General features: G+C 43.0%; 1 protein-coding gene across 2 annotated transcripts in view; it reads right to left on the bottom strand.

Annotated features, from left to right (window-relative positions):
- top2b (DNA topoisomerase II beta) overlaps positions 1–17,959 on the bottom strand; it is a 176,887-nt gene that overhangs the window by 134,228 nt on the left and 24,700 nt on the right. For both annotated transcript variants that reach the window (XM_079878971.1, XM_079878972.1), the window contains exons 18-20: positions 11,405–11,519; positions 11,068–11,189; positions 10,642–10,790 (exon numbers count right to left, since the gene is read on the bottom strand). In XM_079878971.1, the coding sequence (XP_079735097.1) occupies positions 10,642–10,790; positions 11,068–11,189; positions 11,405–11,519 (386 nt within the window). The remainder of the gene's footprint in view (positions 1–10,641; positions 10,791–11,067; positions 11,190–11,404; positions 11,520–17,959) is intronic.

Here is a 17,959-nt window from a genome sequence, read left to right as displayed (position 1 = left end):
CCAAAAAAGGATGGAGGGTTGCGTCCCATATTGGATCTTCGTCGTTTGAATCGTACAGTTCAGAGACTCAAGTTCAAGATGCTGACACTCAAACAGATCGTGACTCAAATCAGATCCGAGGACTGGTTTGTCACGATAGATCTGAAAGATGCATACTTCCATGTCTCCATCCTCCCTCAGCACAGGAAGTTCCTGAGGTTTTCTTTCGGGGGCAAAGAATACCAGTATCGGGTACTTCCATTCGGTCTAGCTTTATCACCCCGCACATTCACAAAGTGCGTAGATGCAGCTCTGGCCCCGCTCAGGCTGCAGGGCATACGCATTCTGAATTACATAGACGACTGGCTGATTCTAGCGGAATCAGAACAGTTGGCGGTTCGGCATCGAGATGTCGTCCTCGTGCATATGCAGAAATTGGGGTTGAGGCTCAACGCCAAGAAGAGTGTGCTATCTCCATTACAGAGGACCACTTTTCTGGGTGTGGTATGGGATTCAGTCACGATGAGAGCCAGTCTATCACCCGCTCGTGTAGCTGCTATCCTGACAGCCATGAAAGAGCTAAAGCTAGGCCAGTCACGCACTGTGAAGCAGTTCGAGAGACTGTTAGGGCTCATGGCAGCGGCGTCCAACGTGATACCTTTTGGCCTGCTGTACATGAGACCTTTGCAGTGGTGGCTCAGGACCAGAGGGTTCTCCCCGAGGGGAAACCCACTTCGTATGATCAAGATCACGCGGCGGTGTCTCCGCGCTTTGGTTATATGGAGGAAACATTGGTTCCTGTCCCAAGGTCCGGTGTTGGGAGCTCTTTGCCATCGAGTTGCTATCTCGACAGATGCTTCCCTCACCGGCTGGGGAGCGGTAATGGAAGGCCGTTCAGCTCAAGGTCTGTGGAGGAGTCATCATCTCTCTTGGCACATAAATTGCCTGGAGATGATGGCCGTCTTCAATGCGTTGAGACATTTCCTTCCAGACCTGAGGGGCCGTCATGTGCTAGTTCGAACAGACAACACAGCGGTGGTCTCTTATCTAAATCGTCAGGGAGGTCTGCGTTCGCGTCCGTTATGCAAGTTGGCGCACCAGATCCTCCTATGGTCACTGGGGAAAATACTTTCTCTGAGGGCAGTGTATATTCCAGGGAACCAGAATATAGGAGCAGACACCCTGTCGAGACAGGGGCTGAGGCCAGGGGACTGGAGACTCCACCCCGAGGTGGTGGAGCAGATTTGGGAATTTTACGGATTCCGGGCAGAAGTGGATCTGTTTGCATCTCAGCACACGACGCACTGTCCACTATGGTTCTCCCTTACTCACCCAGCCCCCTTGGGGCTGGACGCTTTGGTACAGACATGGCCGAGGTTACGTCTGTACGCCTTTCCTCCTGTTGCTCTGCTCCCAGGAGTTTTGGAGAGAGTTCGTCAGGACGGGATAAGTCTACTACTTGTAGCACCACACTGGCCGAGTCGAATTTGGTTTGCGGACCTGATTCATCTCTTAGACGGTCCTCCCTTCAAGATCCCGATCAGGAGAGACCTTCTGTCTCAGGCAGGGGGCACAGTATTTCATCCCCGGCCAGAGATTTGGAAACTATGGGTTTGGCCGCTGAGGGGGCCCAGCTTATAGAGAGTGGTCTCTCAACTGAGGTTGTTGAGACCATTCTAAACTCCAGAGCTCCTGCTACGAGGAAACTTTATACACTAAAGTGGAGAGTTTTCACTTCTTGGTGTCACCAGTGACAGTGGGATCCAGTTAACTGTTCAGTTAATACAGTAATTGAGTTTCTACAAGATCGTTTTGTATCAGGTTTATGCCCTTCCACGCTTAAGGTTTACGTGGCGGCTATTGCGGCTTTCCACACCCCAGTGGGTAGTACATCGTTGGGTCGAGACCCTCTGATTACTCGTTTCCTTCGTGGCACCCTGAGGCTGAGGCCTGCAGTTCGCACAAGGGTACCGGCTTGGGACCTTTCAATAGTTTTAGAAGGCCTTTCTGGGGCTCCCTTTGAGCCCTTAGATTCGGTTTCAGAAAAGTTTCTTACATTCAAGACTATCTTTCTGCTAGCTATTTCGTCCCTTAAAAGAGTTGGAGACCTTCAGGCCCTTTCGGTATCCCCCACCTGCCTTGAGTTTGCACCTGGGATGGCTAAGGCTTTCTTATACCCTAAACAGGGATATGTTCCTAAAGTTCCTACCAATATTCCAAGGCCTATTGTGTTGCAAGCTTTCAGTCCTCCTCCGTTTACATCTTCGGACCAGGAAAAGCTGAACCTTTTGTGTCCAGTGCGAGCACTGGACACTTATGTTCATCGGACTTCTTCATGGAGAAGATCCGATCAGTTGTTTGTTTGTTTTGGATCACCCAAAATAGGTCTTCCGGCTTCTAAGCAGACAATTAGCAAGTGGATAGTTGAGGCTATTTCTCTTGCTTATGAGTCCTCTGACCAGCCGTGCCCTTTGGTGGTCAGAGCTCATTCCACTAGGAGTATGGCGGCCTCTAAAGCCTTATTATCGGGAGTTTCTCTCCAAGAGGTTTGTGATGCGGCGGGTTGGTCCTCACCGCTCACATTCGTGAGGTTTTACAGCCTGGACCTGGATGCTGCCCCAGGGTCTCAGGTGCTTAGTGCTTAAGTGTTAATTCTGACAACATTTTGACACTCAGGTATTTGTAAGTTTGGCGATTTGGGCATTCTCGTTCCCAAAGCGTCATCGACGCATCGCGAGTTCCCTCGAAAGGGAACGTCTCAGGTTACGTCTGTAACCATAGTTCCCTGAGAAGGGAACGAGACGATGCGTCGCCCTGCCATACTTCCTGCATCCCTGTGATCGACTTGCTTCGGCAAATTCGAAGCTAATGCCGGTTTCACCGGATGCGCTTTTGTATCTTCCTGGTCATGACGTCATCCGCCCGTGACGCGCATTTCATTCATTCCATTGGACTAAGTTGACATAGATGCTTCAGACGCAATCACGCTGGGGGCGTTCCCAAAGCGTCATCGATGCATCGTCTCGTTCCCTTCTCAGGGAACTATGGTTACAGACGTAACCTGAGACGTTTTTTCATTAACCATGCATAAACATTATTCTCTCAAAAATACAAACATGTACATACATGTTGCTCACATATTATGGTAGCCCTGTTTGTGCTAAATAGAGTGTAATGACACCTTTGCCATTAATTTGTTTATAAGCAACTGAAAAAAGCACAAATGTCAGGGTAAGTCAAAACATCTCAAGGACCCCAAAAACACCTTAGACCCGAGGTTTATTAATTTAGCTTTTGGTGTGAAATTTGTTTATGTATATATATATATCTGGCTGTGAGCCAAATGTAGTTTTAAAAGTTTTTTTTAGAAGAGAATGTAGTTCCCTTTCGAAAGCTACAGTCAATGCTGCGCTGCTTAGCGCATTGGGAACGTCTTTAAACGTGACCAGCTGTGAATATAGTGTGTAAACACGTCAATAGAATTGACCCGGAGGTAATATAGCCTCGGTCGGTGACGTCATCGGCGCGCACCCGTGACACGAGGCTATAAATAGATGAGCCACAGGTGCATCGTCAGGTCTTTTGTTTTCAGACCACTCTGTGTATGTGTGTCAAGCAATCTCTCTTTCTACAAAACTCACTTCAGATCTTTGTTAGGAGTTAGTATTCAAAACTGGCAGTGTGCAGATTTCTCTCTTTCTCATCACAACATACAAGTGAAAAGAGTTCAAGTTAAAAGAAATCAGCTGGTTTAAAAGTGTTCATGTTCTCGTCCTATGTCAGAACTGGATACACACACTTACTGCTTTGTTTGTTTGGAAAAAAAAACAAAAACAAAACATGCTGCCCTTGCATTTGAGCATGGTGATTGCGAGCACAGTGGAATGTTCACAGTTGAAGTGCTTCGCGTTCGCTTTGCTTATTTCAAAGGGGTAGTGCCCACAATGACTGTGGGGCTCGCGTGTCGATCTAGCTGAGAAGCGAGAGACGGTGCGTCCCTATCGTTCGCTTTCTCTCCAGATCGCGATGTCCTTTTGCCTGACTACCGAAGCGTGCCTCGGCGCTTCTTCGGCTCAGGCAGAGAACATTGAATCTCATGAGTTTGCCGCCTCCGAGCGTTTCTCCCGTGATGATAAAAGGAGAACTGCTCGGGGCGATCACTCGTGTAGTGGCCAGATTAATCTGATCACAACAAAGAGTCCCATAAAACACTCACAATAAATAAATAAAGATTGTAAATATTTGTGTCTTGTGTCCTCGACATCGAGCCATTCTACTATCGCGGGTGCGAGGGCACGCGATTATATGATACTGCCTCAGTTTGGAGAGACGCTCGCAGGCTATCTCTCCCCTGGGATCATATTATCAGATGCATTTTCAGCAGTCAGGCTGGTACTGCGTTGTACACCATGGCTGTGTTAAAGGCATACCAGGCTGATCTTATGAAAGATTTAAACACAGCCTATCATCCAGACCGTGTTTGCTTGTCTGATTGGGATGTGTTTATTGCTGAGGAACTGATATGTATTGTGTGTGTGTATATATATAATATTTTATATAATATAATTATATATATATATATATATATATATATATATATATATATATATATATATGTATGTATTATATATAATATAATATTGTATGGCTGTTCTTTGGCCACATTTAATTCTGAGGAATTAAAGCTGCCTCCGAACACTTCTCTCGTTATGATAAAACGTTTGAGAGGTTCTCGAGGTGGTGACTCATGTAATGGCCGGATTACAGCTAGACTGCCCTCCTTGAGGGTCTCCATGACGTTAACTCGTTCATGGGGAAAACCTTATTCTTCGTGCATCTTTGTACCCACGACGTATTAAGACTATCAAGGGTGCAGGGGTGTGTGGTTATACGATGCTGGGCCAGTCCGAAGAGACACTTGCTTCTCTTCTTTTTGCTCATCGTCATTTTAGGAGGGTTCAAAAGCAGAGTGTAGCGAGTTGCGCTCCCCCTCGTAAAAACTGGGGACCTGCTCGTTGCACTCAGCAAACTCATAATAGACCTAAGACAAAATCCTGAAGGTTGTTTTGTCCCAGGTCTGTGGGGGTGTGCCCCGACGGGACAAGGCATGTAATCAGACAGCTCTTACCTGACACCCTCACGAAACCACTGTACTTCCTCGCCACCTCTGGTGATTCGGGGAGCAGCGGTTTCCAGCGAAATGTTAGATGTTCTGTTGCTTCCTGCTGTCATCCAGGACACGGAACATCTAACATCCCCTCAAAAGGAAGTGTTAAATTGATACCACTCTCAGGGAGTCTGGCAGCGCGGAAACTTCTGCCAGGTTTTTCTGCGTGGGTATTAAGTACAGTACAAATAGGATACAGAATCCAATTTATTAATCGTCCTCCGCGTTTCAACGGCGTGGTATCCACTTCCGTGAGACCGGAACTGTTGCATGTACTGTCACAAGAGCTACAATCTCTGCTGAGCAAAGAGGCCATAGAACATGTTCCTCTTCCAGAGAGAGAGTCAGGCTATTACAGCAGATACTTCCTGGTCCCCAAGAAGGATGGGGGGTTGCGTCCAATCTTCGAGGCTTAAAACGTACAGTTAAAGCTCTCAAGTTCAAGATGTTAACTGTAAAGACGATCGTGTCGTAAATTCAACATCACGTTTGGTTCGTCATGATCGATCTGAAGGACGTATACTTTCATATAGAAATATTGCCACAACACAGGAGGTTCCCAAGTTTGCTTTTGGGGGCAAAGCTTACCAATATCGGGTCCCTCCATTGGACCTAGCCATGTTACATAGACGATTGGCTGATACTGGCCCAGTCTTAAGAGCTTGCGCTTCAACACTGAGATCGATCTACGCTCATCTTCTCTCTAGGGGGCTGAGATCAACGCCAAGAAGGGCATATTCTCTCCCGCCCTGAGGGTAACATGCTTGGGGTTAAATGGGACTCTGTCACCATCGGGGGCACAATTGTCTCCCGCTCGTGTCAAGACCAATTTTAACACCCTAGGCAACATCTTGCTAGGTCAGGACATTACATAGGTCTCATGGCAGCTGCGTCCACAGTGATTCCTCTGGGCCTTTTGCGCATGAGACCACTTCAGTTGTGGCTCAAAACGGGGGATTTCAACTATACAATCCCCAAGGGCAAATAAAGGCAAGAGCACTCGCTGAGACCCCGGGTTCCTTGCTTTGGGTCCCACTTTAGGTGCGTCTTGCTGTCGCAGAATGCTAACGGCAGACGCCTCCCTGATGGGCTGGGGAGCGGTCTTAAGTGGTCGTCCAGCTCAAGGGGAATGGGAGGGTCATCAGCTCAATTGGCACATCAACTGCCTCGAGCTGATGACTGTATTTCTGGCCCTGAAATACTTTCTCCCTCAGTTGAGAGACTGGCATGTCCTAGTGCGGCACAGCGGCAGTCCCTTACATAAATCACCAGGGAGGTTTGTGATCACGCAATCTGAACAGAATAGCGAGACAAATCTTTCTCTGGGCCCAGGAAAAGTTCCTGTCACTCAGGGCAGTGTACATCTCAGGGCACCTGAATGTGGGAGCGGATTTACTGTCCAGACAGAAACTACCGATAGGGGAATGGAAACTCCACCCAGAAGTAGTCAAACAGATTTGGACCAGATTTTACGAAGTGGTGGTGGACCTCTTCGCCTCTTATCAGAAAGCGCAATGTCCCATCTACTTCTCTCTGAGTCACCCAGCCCCTGGGTCTGGATGCAATAGCGCACACATGGCCCAGAATGTGCCTGTATGCGTTTCCTCCAGTTTCTCTACTCCCAGGAGTTCTAGCCAGAGTTTGGTTCTCCGAGATAATATCTCTCCTCAACGGCTCGCCATGGACGATTCCGGAGAGGAGGGACTTTCTGTTTCAGACGGAGGCCACGATATTCCATCCCAGGCCCAACCTCTGGAACCTTCATGTTTGGCCCCTGGTGGGTACCAACTGAGGGACACTAGGCTTTCGCCTGCCGTTATTGAGACCATTCTAAGTGATAGGGATTCCTCCACTAGAAAGAGTTATGCCAACAAATGGAGTGTCTTTGAAAGGTGGTGTGTTGTACATAATGCAGATCCGGTCAACTGCCAGATTGCTTCAGTTCTGTATTTTCTGCAGAAAAAATTAACAACAGGCACATGCCCCCGCCACTCTCAAGGTTTATTTGGCCGCTCTTTTGGCTTGCCACGCCTTGGTTGACGGGGTGCCACTCGGGAGACATCCTCTGCTCGCTTGTTTAATTCGTGGGGCCAGATGACTGAGGCCTCCCGTAAAAAACAATATCCCACCATGGGACTTAGCAGTAGTCCTAGAGGGTCTGGTTGAGACTCCTTTTGAAACTCTAGAATCAGCGTCTGACAAACTTCCGACTCTAAAGATGTTTTTTCTTATGGCAATAACTTCTTTGAAAAGAATTGGGGATATGCAGGCTCTGTCGATCTCGCCATCCTGCCTGGACTTTGCCCCAGGGATGGTGAAAGTGATTTTGCATCCTCATCCTAATTACCTGCCTAAGGTGCCTTTTTCAACTGTACATCCTGTCACTCTTGAGGCCTTCTGCTCTCCGCCGTTCACGACGCCGGAACAGGAGAGATCTCCTAGACTGTGTCCAGTCCGTGCTCTTCAGGCCTACATCCACCGCACTAGTCAGTGGCGTAAGTCAGAGCAACTGTTCGTCTGTTATGGGGGCCGCAACCGAGGGGCTGCTGCCACTAAGCAGACCATGTCACATTGGGTCAGGGATGCTATCGCTCTTGCCTATGAGGCGTGCGGCCAAGCTTCGCCAATGGGTCTAAGGGCTCACTCCACCAGAGGGGTCGCCTCCTCTGCTGCCTTGGCAAGAGGTTCCCCCTTGCAGTTTGTTTGTCGATCTCTCTCTCATAATACCATAATACTCTACATAATACAACAAATACGACTCAACGTTCCTTCGTTACTAGTTCTAACGTGACATTTTAGAATTAGAAACAAAGGCTTGAGCTCAACTGTCAAACTGTCAATTTAAGATTTAAAGGGACACTTCACCGATTAGCATTAAGCTTTGAATCAGTAGAAACCAGGTAGTATTTTCGAATGACCGTGCTTCCCTCCCACATGTCCCCCTGAGATGAGAGATTGCTGTATTGTGTGTCTAGAAAAAAAACTCAGATGACGCAAAAATCGTCATTTAGCGTCATCGGAGGGTTTTTTGGCCAGAGGCTAGAGACTCTCACTTACAGAATTGTACAAATAGTGTCAGCAATCTTTTTTTTTTTAAGCTAAGCCAACAGGCTCTTGCTCTGTGGAGAAAGCGGAGTAATAGGCTAACCATCATGGCGGAAGGTAGTTTTGTAGATGATATGGCAGAAGGGGATTTTGAAGATCTGGTGCACGAATCCAGTGCTCGTGGCTACCTGTACGAGCTGCAATACACGAGGAACAGTTGTGGATGATGGAGGAACAAAAGACGGCCGGAGCAGCTGAATGACCGTGCTTTTAAATTAATTTATCAACTAACTCGTCACGGAGACTCACGATAAAACAGAGTCTTTTCAGTTTCGAGTCAACTAGTAGCCTAGTTGTATCATTTATTCCGATACTGCCCTCTGTAACCGGTAGGTGTGGCTTGGGAGTGGCCTCTTAGGGCAGTGAAGCAAGTGCATTCTGGGAGTTGTTGTCTTTCATCCACATGAGCCAAAAATACATTTTCTGGCTTTTCTCAGTCTAGAAGGCACCAACTTCTAAAATAATTTCACATTACTACATAAATGACCCAATTTAAATACACATTCATCTTTCCAGCGGTGAAATATCACTTTAAATCCGTCACGGAAGCAAGTAGTTCTGCACAAGAGAGTTTTTTAAAGACACTCCGTTGTTGTTTCTTATTTATTAACTTATTTTACTGTTGTATAAACACAATATCACACTCGTAGCCTTGTGATATGGCTGTATATCAGCACGCTGTGATTACCTACAGCCGAATCCCAGCCGTGCTGATATACAGCCATATCGCACTGTTACTCGTGTGATATTGCTCATGTATTCACTATATTTGTTTTCATAGCCTTCAAATTGCACATTGTTTGGAGTACAATCCATTTTTAATAATGGATTTAAAGTACTAATTTTTATTACAGGATTTTTTCATCTGATTAATCAAAGAAATAATTGACACAAAAATCAATTATCAATATAAAACGTAGGGCTGGGCGATTTTGGCTAAAATCATAATCGCAATTAATCAAACAAGTTACCTCGATTACGATTATTGAACGATTATTTAAAAAAAATTCCTATGCCACTGGCAAGGCTTATACTGTAAATACGTTCACGGTTATTTTTTTCTAATGAAAGAGTTAGGGATGTCCCGATACCACTTTTTCACTTCCGATACGATACCGATGCCGCAGCTTTGGCTATTTGCCGATACCGATATCAATCCGATATCTTTATTTTATTCTTGAACTAATACTACTAATAATAAAATATATGGAAGCACTTTGCTCAATTAGCCACATAAAAACAGATCACTCAAATGGAGAACAAATACTTCTCCAGTATATAGTCCACAACAACAGTTGATAGTGAAAGACTGCCACCCTTTATTCAAAAGGCCTTGAGATATGTTTGGTAAACTGAATGAATTTAAAATTAATTTGCTATATTTCAGATCAATATATTTGTTTCCTTAAAATTTAAATTAACTTTCACTTCTCATCTGAATTATAAATAATGTATTTCTGTATAAAATAATACTACCATTAAAAACACATTTGATTTGATTTTTTAATCAATGTAGAATGTGTTACTTAAAAATACAAAGATTAGTGCTCTGTTTTAGGACAAGAAATGAAAACCAATGCAATATGATTAATGTCCAAAAGATGAGATCATTTTTGCTTTTTGATAATTTGATTAAAAAAAAAATGTACACAGTGTGTGTGTGTGTGTGTGATTTTGCTTGGGTGACAGTTGTAGGTTACAGTTTGACAAGAGTTTACATGACAAAAGCACAATGTTTTACACAAATATAAGTAGGCTAAACACTTTGCAGTTTTAATGATGTCCTGTATGAACAAATTGACGTTGATGTTGTAATGACAAATGATGTTTTTATGTTTCCACTGTTAGATCGCGCCCGTGCCTCTCTCTCTCTCTGACACACACACACACACATCCAGCATTGCAATCTTGACATCGCAGCCTGTTCATTATGCTGCGTTGACACCAAACGCGAATAGAGCGTCAAATTCGTGTCTATCGCGTCTAGTTCTACGCTTAAACATTTTGAATCCATTCGCGCGTCCAAAGCGAGCGTTTGAAGCGAAATAGACGCGCGTTCAGAGCTAAGGGACAGGGCGGAGTCACGTGACTACACACGCGGTAATATGTTTTAAGGGGAAAGTACATTAACACACAGTGGGCGGAAATAGGAATAAAAAACCGAAATAACCGACTTGGTAAAATTATGTCGGTTATAGGCTCTGGATTTCGGTTTCGATTACTTTTCGATTAATCATCCAGCCCTAATAAAACGTTAGTTGCAGCCCTAAAAAGCATCATGATGAAGATCTCAACATTTCTAAAATCTAATCATTATTAGAAATGCTCTGTTATACATGGTCTAAGCACTCACTTCACAAATTATTAAATCAAAACAAATAAAATCTTACCTAAGCATAGTGAAGATGTAACGAGGGCTGGCAGCATCTTTACCGCCATTGATACGGGTACCAAACTGGCCAAGAGGCTGAAGGATGTTGACATTGTTGCTGCCCACAAAGTTCTGGGCCAAATTCACGATAGTCATCATCAGGGCTTGCTGCATAAAATACAACATTTCTTGTAAAAAAAATATTTAATTCGGATTTATTTCAATAAATAAGTGTACACTTGATGCCTGGTCATTTTCAACATTATATTATCTAGATTTTTTTCTTTTTTTTAAATAAGCAATTCAAGTTTTAAAATACATATTCCAAGGCTAATGCAAATGAATCACATTTTAATCAATGCATCAAGAAAACCAGTAAATCATTGCACTGATAATGACCAAGAACAAATTAAAGAAGAAAGGAAAATAAATGTTTGCTACTAACTTCACCGTGATGGTATGCAGACATCTCAGCCACGGATCCGGCCAGCTGGGCCACCTTAACCTCCCTTTTATCATTCCTCTTCAAACAGGTGAACAACACCTTCCTCTGACCTGGCTTCAGACCTGCATACAGCAGATGAAAGTAGACTTGAAGTTTAGAAACCCAGTTAAATTAGAGGCCAGCAGCATTTGGAAATTTCACATCTACATTATTACTTTGGTCATACATAATCAGAACTGCAACTATTCCACACACACAAAAAAAAACCATTTATTTACTCAGCTAAAAAGAGAAATCCAGAGTTTAACATGTTAAAACCGTAAATCAAGATACACACCATCAACAAGCGATGGAATCGAACGCTCATTGTCAGAATTGGAGAAGAGGATGAGTTCTTTATTGATGAAGTCATTGTAGGACAGGTGTCGTGTTGTTGTGCCGTACAGGTATTGCTGTGAAAAGAAAACAGAGATGTGCACACTGAAAGATCAGAAAATTATTCATTTTTTAACAGTAGTGAGTTTTAAACAGCATGAAAAAGTCTTGACACTTTTAAGTTTGTATTGGCCTTATGTAGTTAGTAGGGATGGGGGTGGGGATGCATAAAATGCATATAAAAAGTGTAATATCAGAGGTAGGTAGTAGCGAACTATATTTACTCCGTTACATGTAAATTTTTTTGGAAAATGTGTACTTTTAGATTTAAATGTGGGTTGTTTTATTTTAACTTGAGAACATTTAAAATTAAAATAAAAACTGTACTTTTACTTCGTTACGCTGGGCGACATTCCTCTCGTTACTTTATTTTAATGCAATACATGTTACGTTTATTCCAAGCGGTGTCCTTTTTCTGGGGTATGAGCGATGCCCCATTCACAAATGAATCACTCGTTTGAGTCGATTTTGTTAAAAGACTTGATCAAACAAGTTGGCAAAACAGTCAAAATTGGTTCATGAATCAGTTTGAATTATTTGTTCAGTTCCCTGCACGTTCTGAATCATCTGAAGCAATTTCTCATTTGGTGTCGTGGACATATACAGTCAATTGAAAGCAAGTCTGCAGATGCATCCTATTGTTTGCCAGTTATGAAGATTTTTATTAGTTGAACATCTACATGTCTGTGAACGATTCCACAGGTATAGCTACATTCAATTTCATTTTATACAGATTAAAAAAAAAATTTTTTACAACCAAACAGATTATTATGCTAAAAGCACACAATTTGGTTCCCACTCTTTTCTTGAAATGATTTTCCAGGACTTTTCCAGGACATTTTCAAGACTTTTTCAGCTGCTACAGTGCGAGTCAAGTTATCACAACTAAGGCTGGGCGATATACCGATATTATCATATCGATATATATTTTGAAACAGATGTGATATTGTACCTATACCTTTATAGATTGGTAGATTGTTGTCTTTCACAATGCCACCTGCTTTCCTCTACTTGCAATGCCACACTACTAAAACAGAAGTTATTCTTTACTTTAGTTCATACACTGCTATTTTACTTGCTGATATCAGTTTAAAAGTCCAAATACTCACAGTCAAGCTGTATTCGCAATCAGTCACTAACATTAGAAAATATTAACTATTATCGGACTTCTAAATTAATTGCATCTGCTCGCACCAAGGCACATTACGCATCTGGTATACATAATGGCATAAACTGATGAGTTATGTGTTTTTGACTCTAAATTATTTTGATTATCAAATCTTTGTAACCGTTTTTGTCAATTATATTGCTGAAATGGATAGACCTTTTGTAAAGCTAAATGTGTTTAAATGCAAAATCCATTTAGTCTACTGGTGTATGAAATGGATCTGATATGAAAATATATATATCATATATACCAAGCTTTGGAGAATTGCTATTTTCTACAATTGTACCTTATATTTTGTACATTTAACCAGATTGCTTAAATGTTTATTCATCTCAATCTTTCTCTCTTGTACTTTCTCCACAAAATATTTTATGTTCAATAAATCACCAAAACAATTTCCTTTACTTTATCTGTTTACTGTTTACTTACAGTTGACTTAGTGCATCTGACACCTGCATTCTTCAAGTAAAAATGAAAATCACTGCAAAAATAAATCAAAAATATAAATATCAAACTCAAATCCTATCCTGCAGTGCACAAAGGTCAATATAAAACAAAGTAATGTCATTTCAATTAAAATGTTTCTCTAAAATAAATCTGTTGTTGTAGCTTCTTGACGCTCTCCTGCAGGTCTTCCAGTGTTTTTGCTAGGGCTTGCAGCTCTTCCTTTTTCTCGGCCACACTTTTGCGATAAGCATTGGATTTGGACAGTAATGTGAAGTCCTGTTTTTTTTCTGCTTTCATTGCCATTTCGTCTGCCTCTTTCTGCATCATCTCACTGCTTTTCATTATTCTTCTCTGTTTTGCTTTGACATTTTCTATGTCTTGGTGGAGCTCCTTTCTTTTCTTCTCATTTGCAGTTTGTTCTTTATTCTTTTTTTCATCCTCAAGGTATTGCATATACCTCATTCTTGCTCCTTTGCAGTGTTGCCGAACCCTAACCCTAACCTTAACCTAAACCTAATTCACACCATACCTCTAAACCTAACTGGTAGAGTTTAATCACTTGTTAAGCATTGTGTGGACCAGGCAAAATGTCCTCACAACTACAAATGTCCACATAATTATGGTGGCCTGTCAAAGGTTGGTCCACACAAGTATAGCAAGACGCGGGCGCGCACACACACACACACACACACACACACACACACACACACACACACAGTTTACCTTTTTAAGCCCAACTGCAGCGAATGGGGAACGGGGTACAGAGAGTGAGGCAGAGCAGTGCCATTGACTAGAGTGGTGCTGAGGCAGAGGGCAGGAGGAGAGGGACGGGAATGTTACGTTGTAGGTTCGGTAGACTCATTATTCTCCGCTTTTCTACAATGATTAGCTGAAACTGCTTCACCACGCTGCTGCATCGTGTTGTCAGACAGGAGTACCGCACGTGCACATTTGCCACAGAACTCACATGTCTGTAGTTTAGAGGGGCAAGTCCTACCAGCGTACTGAGATGTCAAATTGCGTATTTGCTACGCAAAATGCGTACATATTGGCAGGTTTGTGTCACGTGGGGCGCTGTGCTGGCTACATGCAGAAATGAAAGCAGACAAGCGCTCCAGCCCAATATTACCCGTTGAAGGCAGCTGAAAACAGACATTCATGCGTAAAATGTTTAACCCGTGTTTCCAGGACATTTTACTTTTTTCCCCATTTTCCATGTGTTTTCCAGGACTAGAAAATTGGTCTTTCATTTTCCAGGTTTTCCAGGACGCATGGGAACCATGAATTACCATTACCAGTTTTTTTGGACATACCTTAATTTATACATTAAATAAGCTATATAACATGTCTAATTAATTAACGGAATGCATAGCTGATATAAAAATTTGGATGACTAGTAATTTCCTATTACTTAGGGCCCTTTCACACCTACCTTGTTTGGTCCGGACTTTCGGACTTTTCAGTTTGGTCCGAATCAAAATTACAGGTGTGAAACCTCCCCCGGACCACGGTCCGGACCAAACAGACGAAATTTGGCCCGACGAAAAGAGGTGGTCTCGGTCCGGATCAAACTGTTCAAAGGTTTGGTTCGTTTCTAGTGTGAAAGCATTTTCTGTATGGTTCGGACTATTTACAGGAAGTCCCGGTGGTTCCCGCGTGGCCTAAACAACTGAAGAAGAATATTTATGTGCAGATCTGTCAGTTCTGCCCACAGCGTTTCTTCCAGCTGATTCGCGTGCGCGCGCGCGCGCACACACACACACAAACACACATTTGTCCAGCGTCCTGTCGGCGATGATAAAATGTTCGCACAACGAGGACGTTCATTTGGCGAATTTGAACTAGCCTCGAGTATAGTTGGTGCTGCAGGGAGTAATGCCATAATAATAACAGTATAGTGGCAACGATATGCGTCTGTTCATTCATTCTTGTCAAAGTTTCCCGCCGAATTGACAACACGCTGACGTCAGACGCACGTCCGTTTACAACCCAATCAATGTCAATATGCAGCCATGTAGATGATGACGACAGGACGCAAGTACGTCATGAAAAGTTCTTTAGTGCGCTCGCATAATTGCAATGTGAAACCAAACCAAAACTAACCAAATGTATACAAAGTATAAAAACATGAACTCTGGTTCGGACCTTGGTGCAGACTTTCAGGTGTGAAAGGGCCCTTATTAAAAAAAATAAAATAAAAGAGTTTCTAATGAATGGACCAAAAACCATCGCACGTACTAACCTAGAATACTGTCTAACACTTGATGGCTGCTCTCTCAAGTCTTCGTTATCGGTTAGGAACCTGGGTGTGCTCTTTGATACAAATCTTTCATTTGAAAGCCACGTTTCTAGCATCTGTAAAACCGCATTCGTCCATCTTAAAAATGTATCTAAATTACGACATATGCTTTCAATGAAAAATGCAGAACATTTAGTTCATGCGTTCATGACCTCAAGGCTAGATTATTGTAATGCTCTTATGGGTGGTTGCCCTGCACGCATAATAACAAACTACAGCTGGTCCAAAACGCAGCAGCTAGAGTTCTTACTAGAACCAGGAAGTATGACCATATTAGCCCGGTTCTGTCAACACTGCATTGGCTCCCTATTTAACATCGTATAAATTTTAAAATATTGCTGATTACTTACAAAGCACTAAATGGTTTAGCTCCCAAGTACTTGAGTGAGCTCTTAACGCATTATAGTCCTTCACGTCTATTGCAATCTCAAAATTCTGGCCAGTTGATAATACCTAGAATATCAAAATCGACTGCTGGTGGTAGATCCTTTTTCTATTTAGCACCTAAACTCTGAAACAATCTCTCTAACAATGTCTGGAAAGCAGACACACTCTGTCAGTTTAAATCTAGACTAAAAACACATCTCTTTAACCTGGCATACACATAGAAAATTATACATTCCTATTATTCGAATCAGTAAAATGATTATTAGGCTGCATAAATGAGGTCAGCCTGAACCGGGGACACTTCCTATAACACCTGATGTATTCATTAAATCATAAGAAGAATGGCATCTACGCTAATGTTAGTCTTTCTGCTTATTCCGAGGTTTACTGTAATCAGCCGGATCCGGGCCGTATCCAGATCAGATGGAGGACCTGAGCGTAGACACGACAACAACGCATCCCTGAAGTGTCAGCAGAGGTTGTGTCAACTAGACTCTCCCCTGTGGAGGCCTCATCGACACGACAGCCATTGGCACTGATCCTCAACAAACTTGTCTCCATACTGGCGTGATGACTCCGATCTTCACCCAGATGGAACTGGATAATTCTGTTTGTTTCAATTGTTCCAATCCAATCTGACTTCTGACCTGCTGCCTGAATCATAATCATACACTGTTCGTTGGCCAGAGGAGAACTGGCTTCCCAACTGAGCCTGGTTTCTCCCAAGGTTTTTTTCTCACCTGATGGAGTTTTGTTTCCTTGCCACTGTCGCCTTTTTCACCTTTGTTGCCATTGGCTTTTGCCTTGCTTAGTTGGGGACATTAAATTTAACATTTTATTTAATATTCAACAATAATATTGATCAGCCTGCATTGACACCATTATATGAGAACTGAACTGGACGATGACATCACAGTTTTCTCCAGAGCGGCTATATATATATATATATATATATATATATATATATATATATATATATATATATATATAGTGAGGAAAATAAGTATTTGAACACCCTGCTATTTTGCAAGTTCTCCCACTTGGAAATCATGGAGGGGTCTGAAATTATCATTGTGGGTGCATGTCCACTGTGAGAGACATAATCTAAAAAAAAAAATCCAGAAATCACAATATATGATTTTTTTACTATTTATTTGTATGATACAGCTGCAAATAAGTATTTGAACACCTGTCTATCAGCTAGAATTCTGACCCTCAAATACCTGTTAGTCTGCCTTTAAAATGTCCACCTCCACTCCATTTATTATGCTAAATTAGATGCACCTGTTTGAGGTTGTTAGCTGCATAAAGACACCTGTCCACCCCATACAATCAGTAAGAATCCAACTGCTAACATGGCCAAGACCAAAGAGCTGTCCAAAGACACTAGAGACAAAATTGTACACCTCCACAAGGCTGGAAAGGGCTACGGGGAAATTGCCAAGCAGCTTGGTGAAAAAAGGTCCACTGTTGGAGCAATCATTAGAAAATGGAAGAAGCTAAACATGACTGTCAATCTCCCTCGGACTGGGGCTCCATTCAAGATCTCACCTCGTGGGGTCTCAATGATCCTAAGAAAGGTGAGAAATCAGCCCAGAACTACACGGGAGGAGCTGGTCAATGACCTGAAAAGAGCTGGGACCAAGGTTACTGTTGGTAATACACTAAGACGTCATGGTTTGAAATCATGCATGGCACGGAAGGTTCTCCTGCTTAAACCAGCACATGTCAAGGCCCGTCTTAAGTTTGCCAATGACCATTTGGATGATCCAGAGGAGTCATGGGAGAAAGTCATGTGGTCAGATGAGACCAAAATAGAACTTTTTGGTCATTATTCCACTAAACGTGTTTGGAGGAAGAAGAATGATGAGTACCATCCCAAGAACACCATCCCTACTGTGAAGCATGGGGGTGGTAGCATCATGCTTTGGGGGTGTTTTTCTGCACATGGGACAGGGCGACTGCACTGTATTAAGGAGAGGATGACCGGGGCCATGTATTGCGAGATTTTGGGGAACAACCTCCTTCCCTCAGTTAGAGCATTGAAGATGGGTCGAGGCTGGGTCTTCCAACATGACAATGACCCGAAGCACACAGCCAGGATAACCAAGGAGTGGCTCTGTAAGAAGCATATCAAGGTTCTGGCGTGGCCTAGC

The sequence above is a fragment of the Squalius cephalus genome, assembly GCF_949319135.1.
Source record: "Squalius cephalus genome assembly, chromosome: 8".
Taxonomy (NCBI): domain Eukaryota; kingdom Metazoa; phylum Chordata; class Actinopteri; order Cypriniformes; family Leuciscidae; genus Squalius; species Squalius cephalus.
Note: the sequence above shows the minus strand (reverse complement) of the source record. Positions and strands in the feature narration are given on the sequence as shown.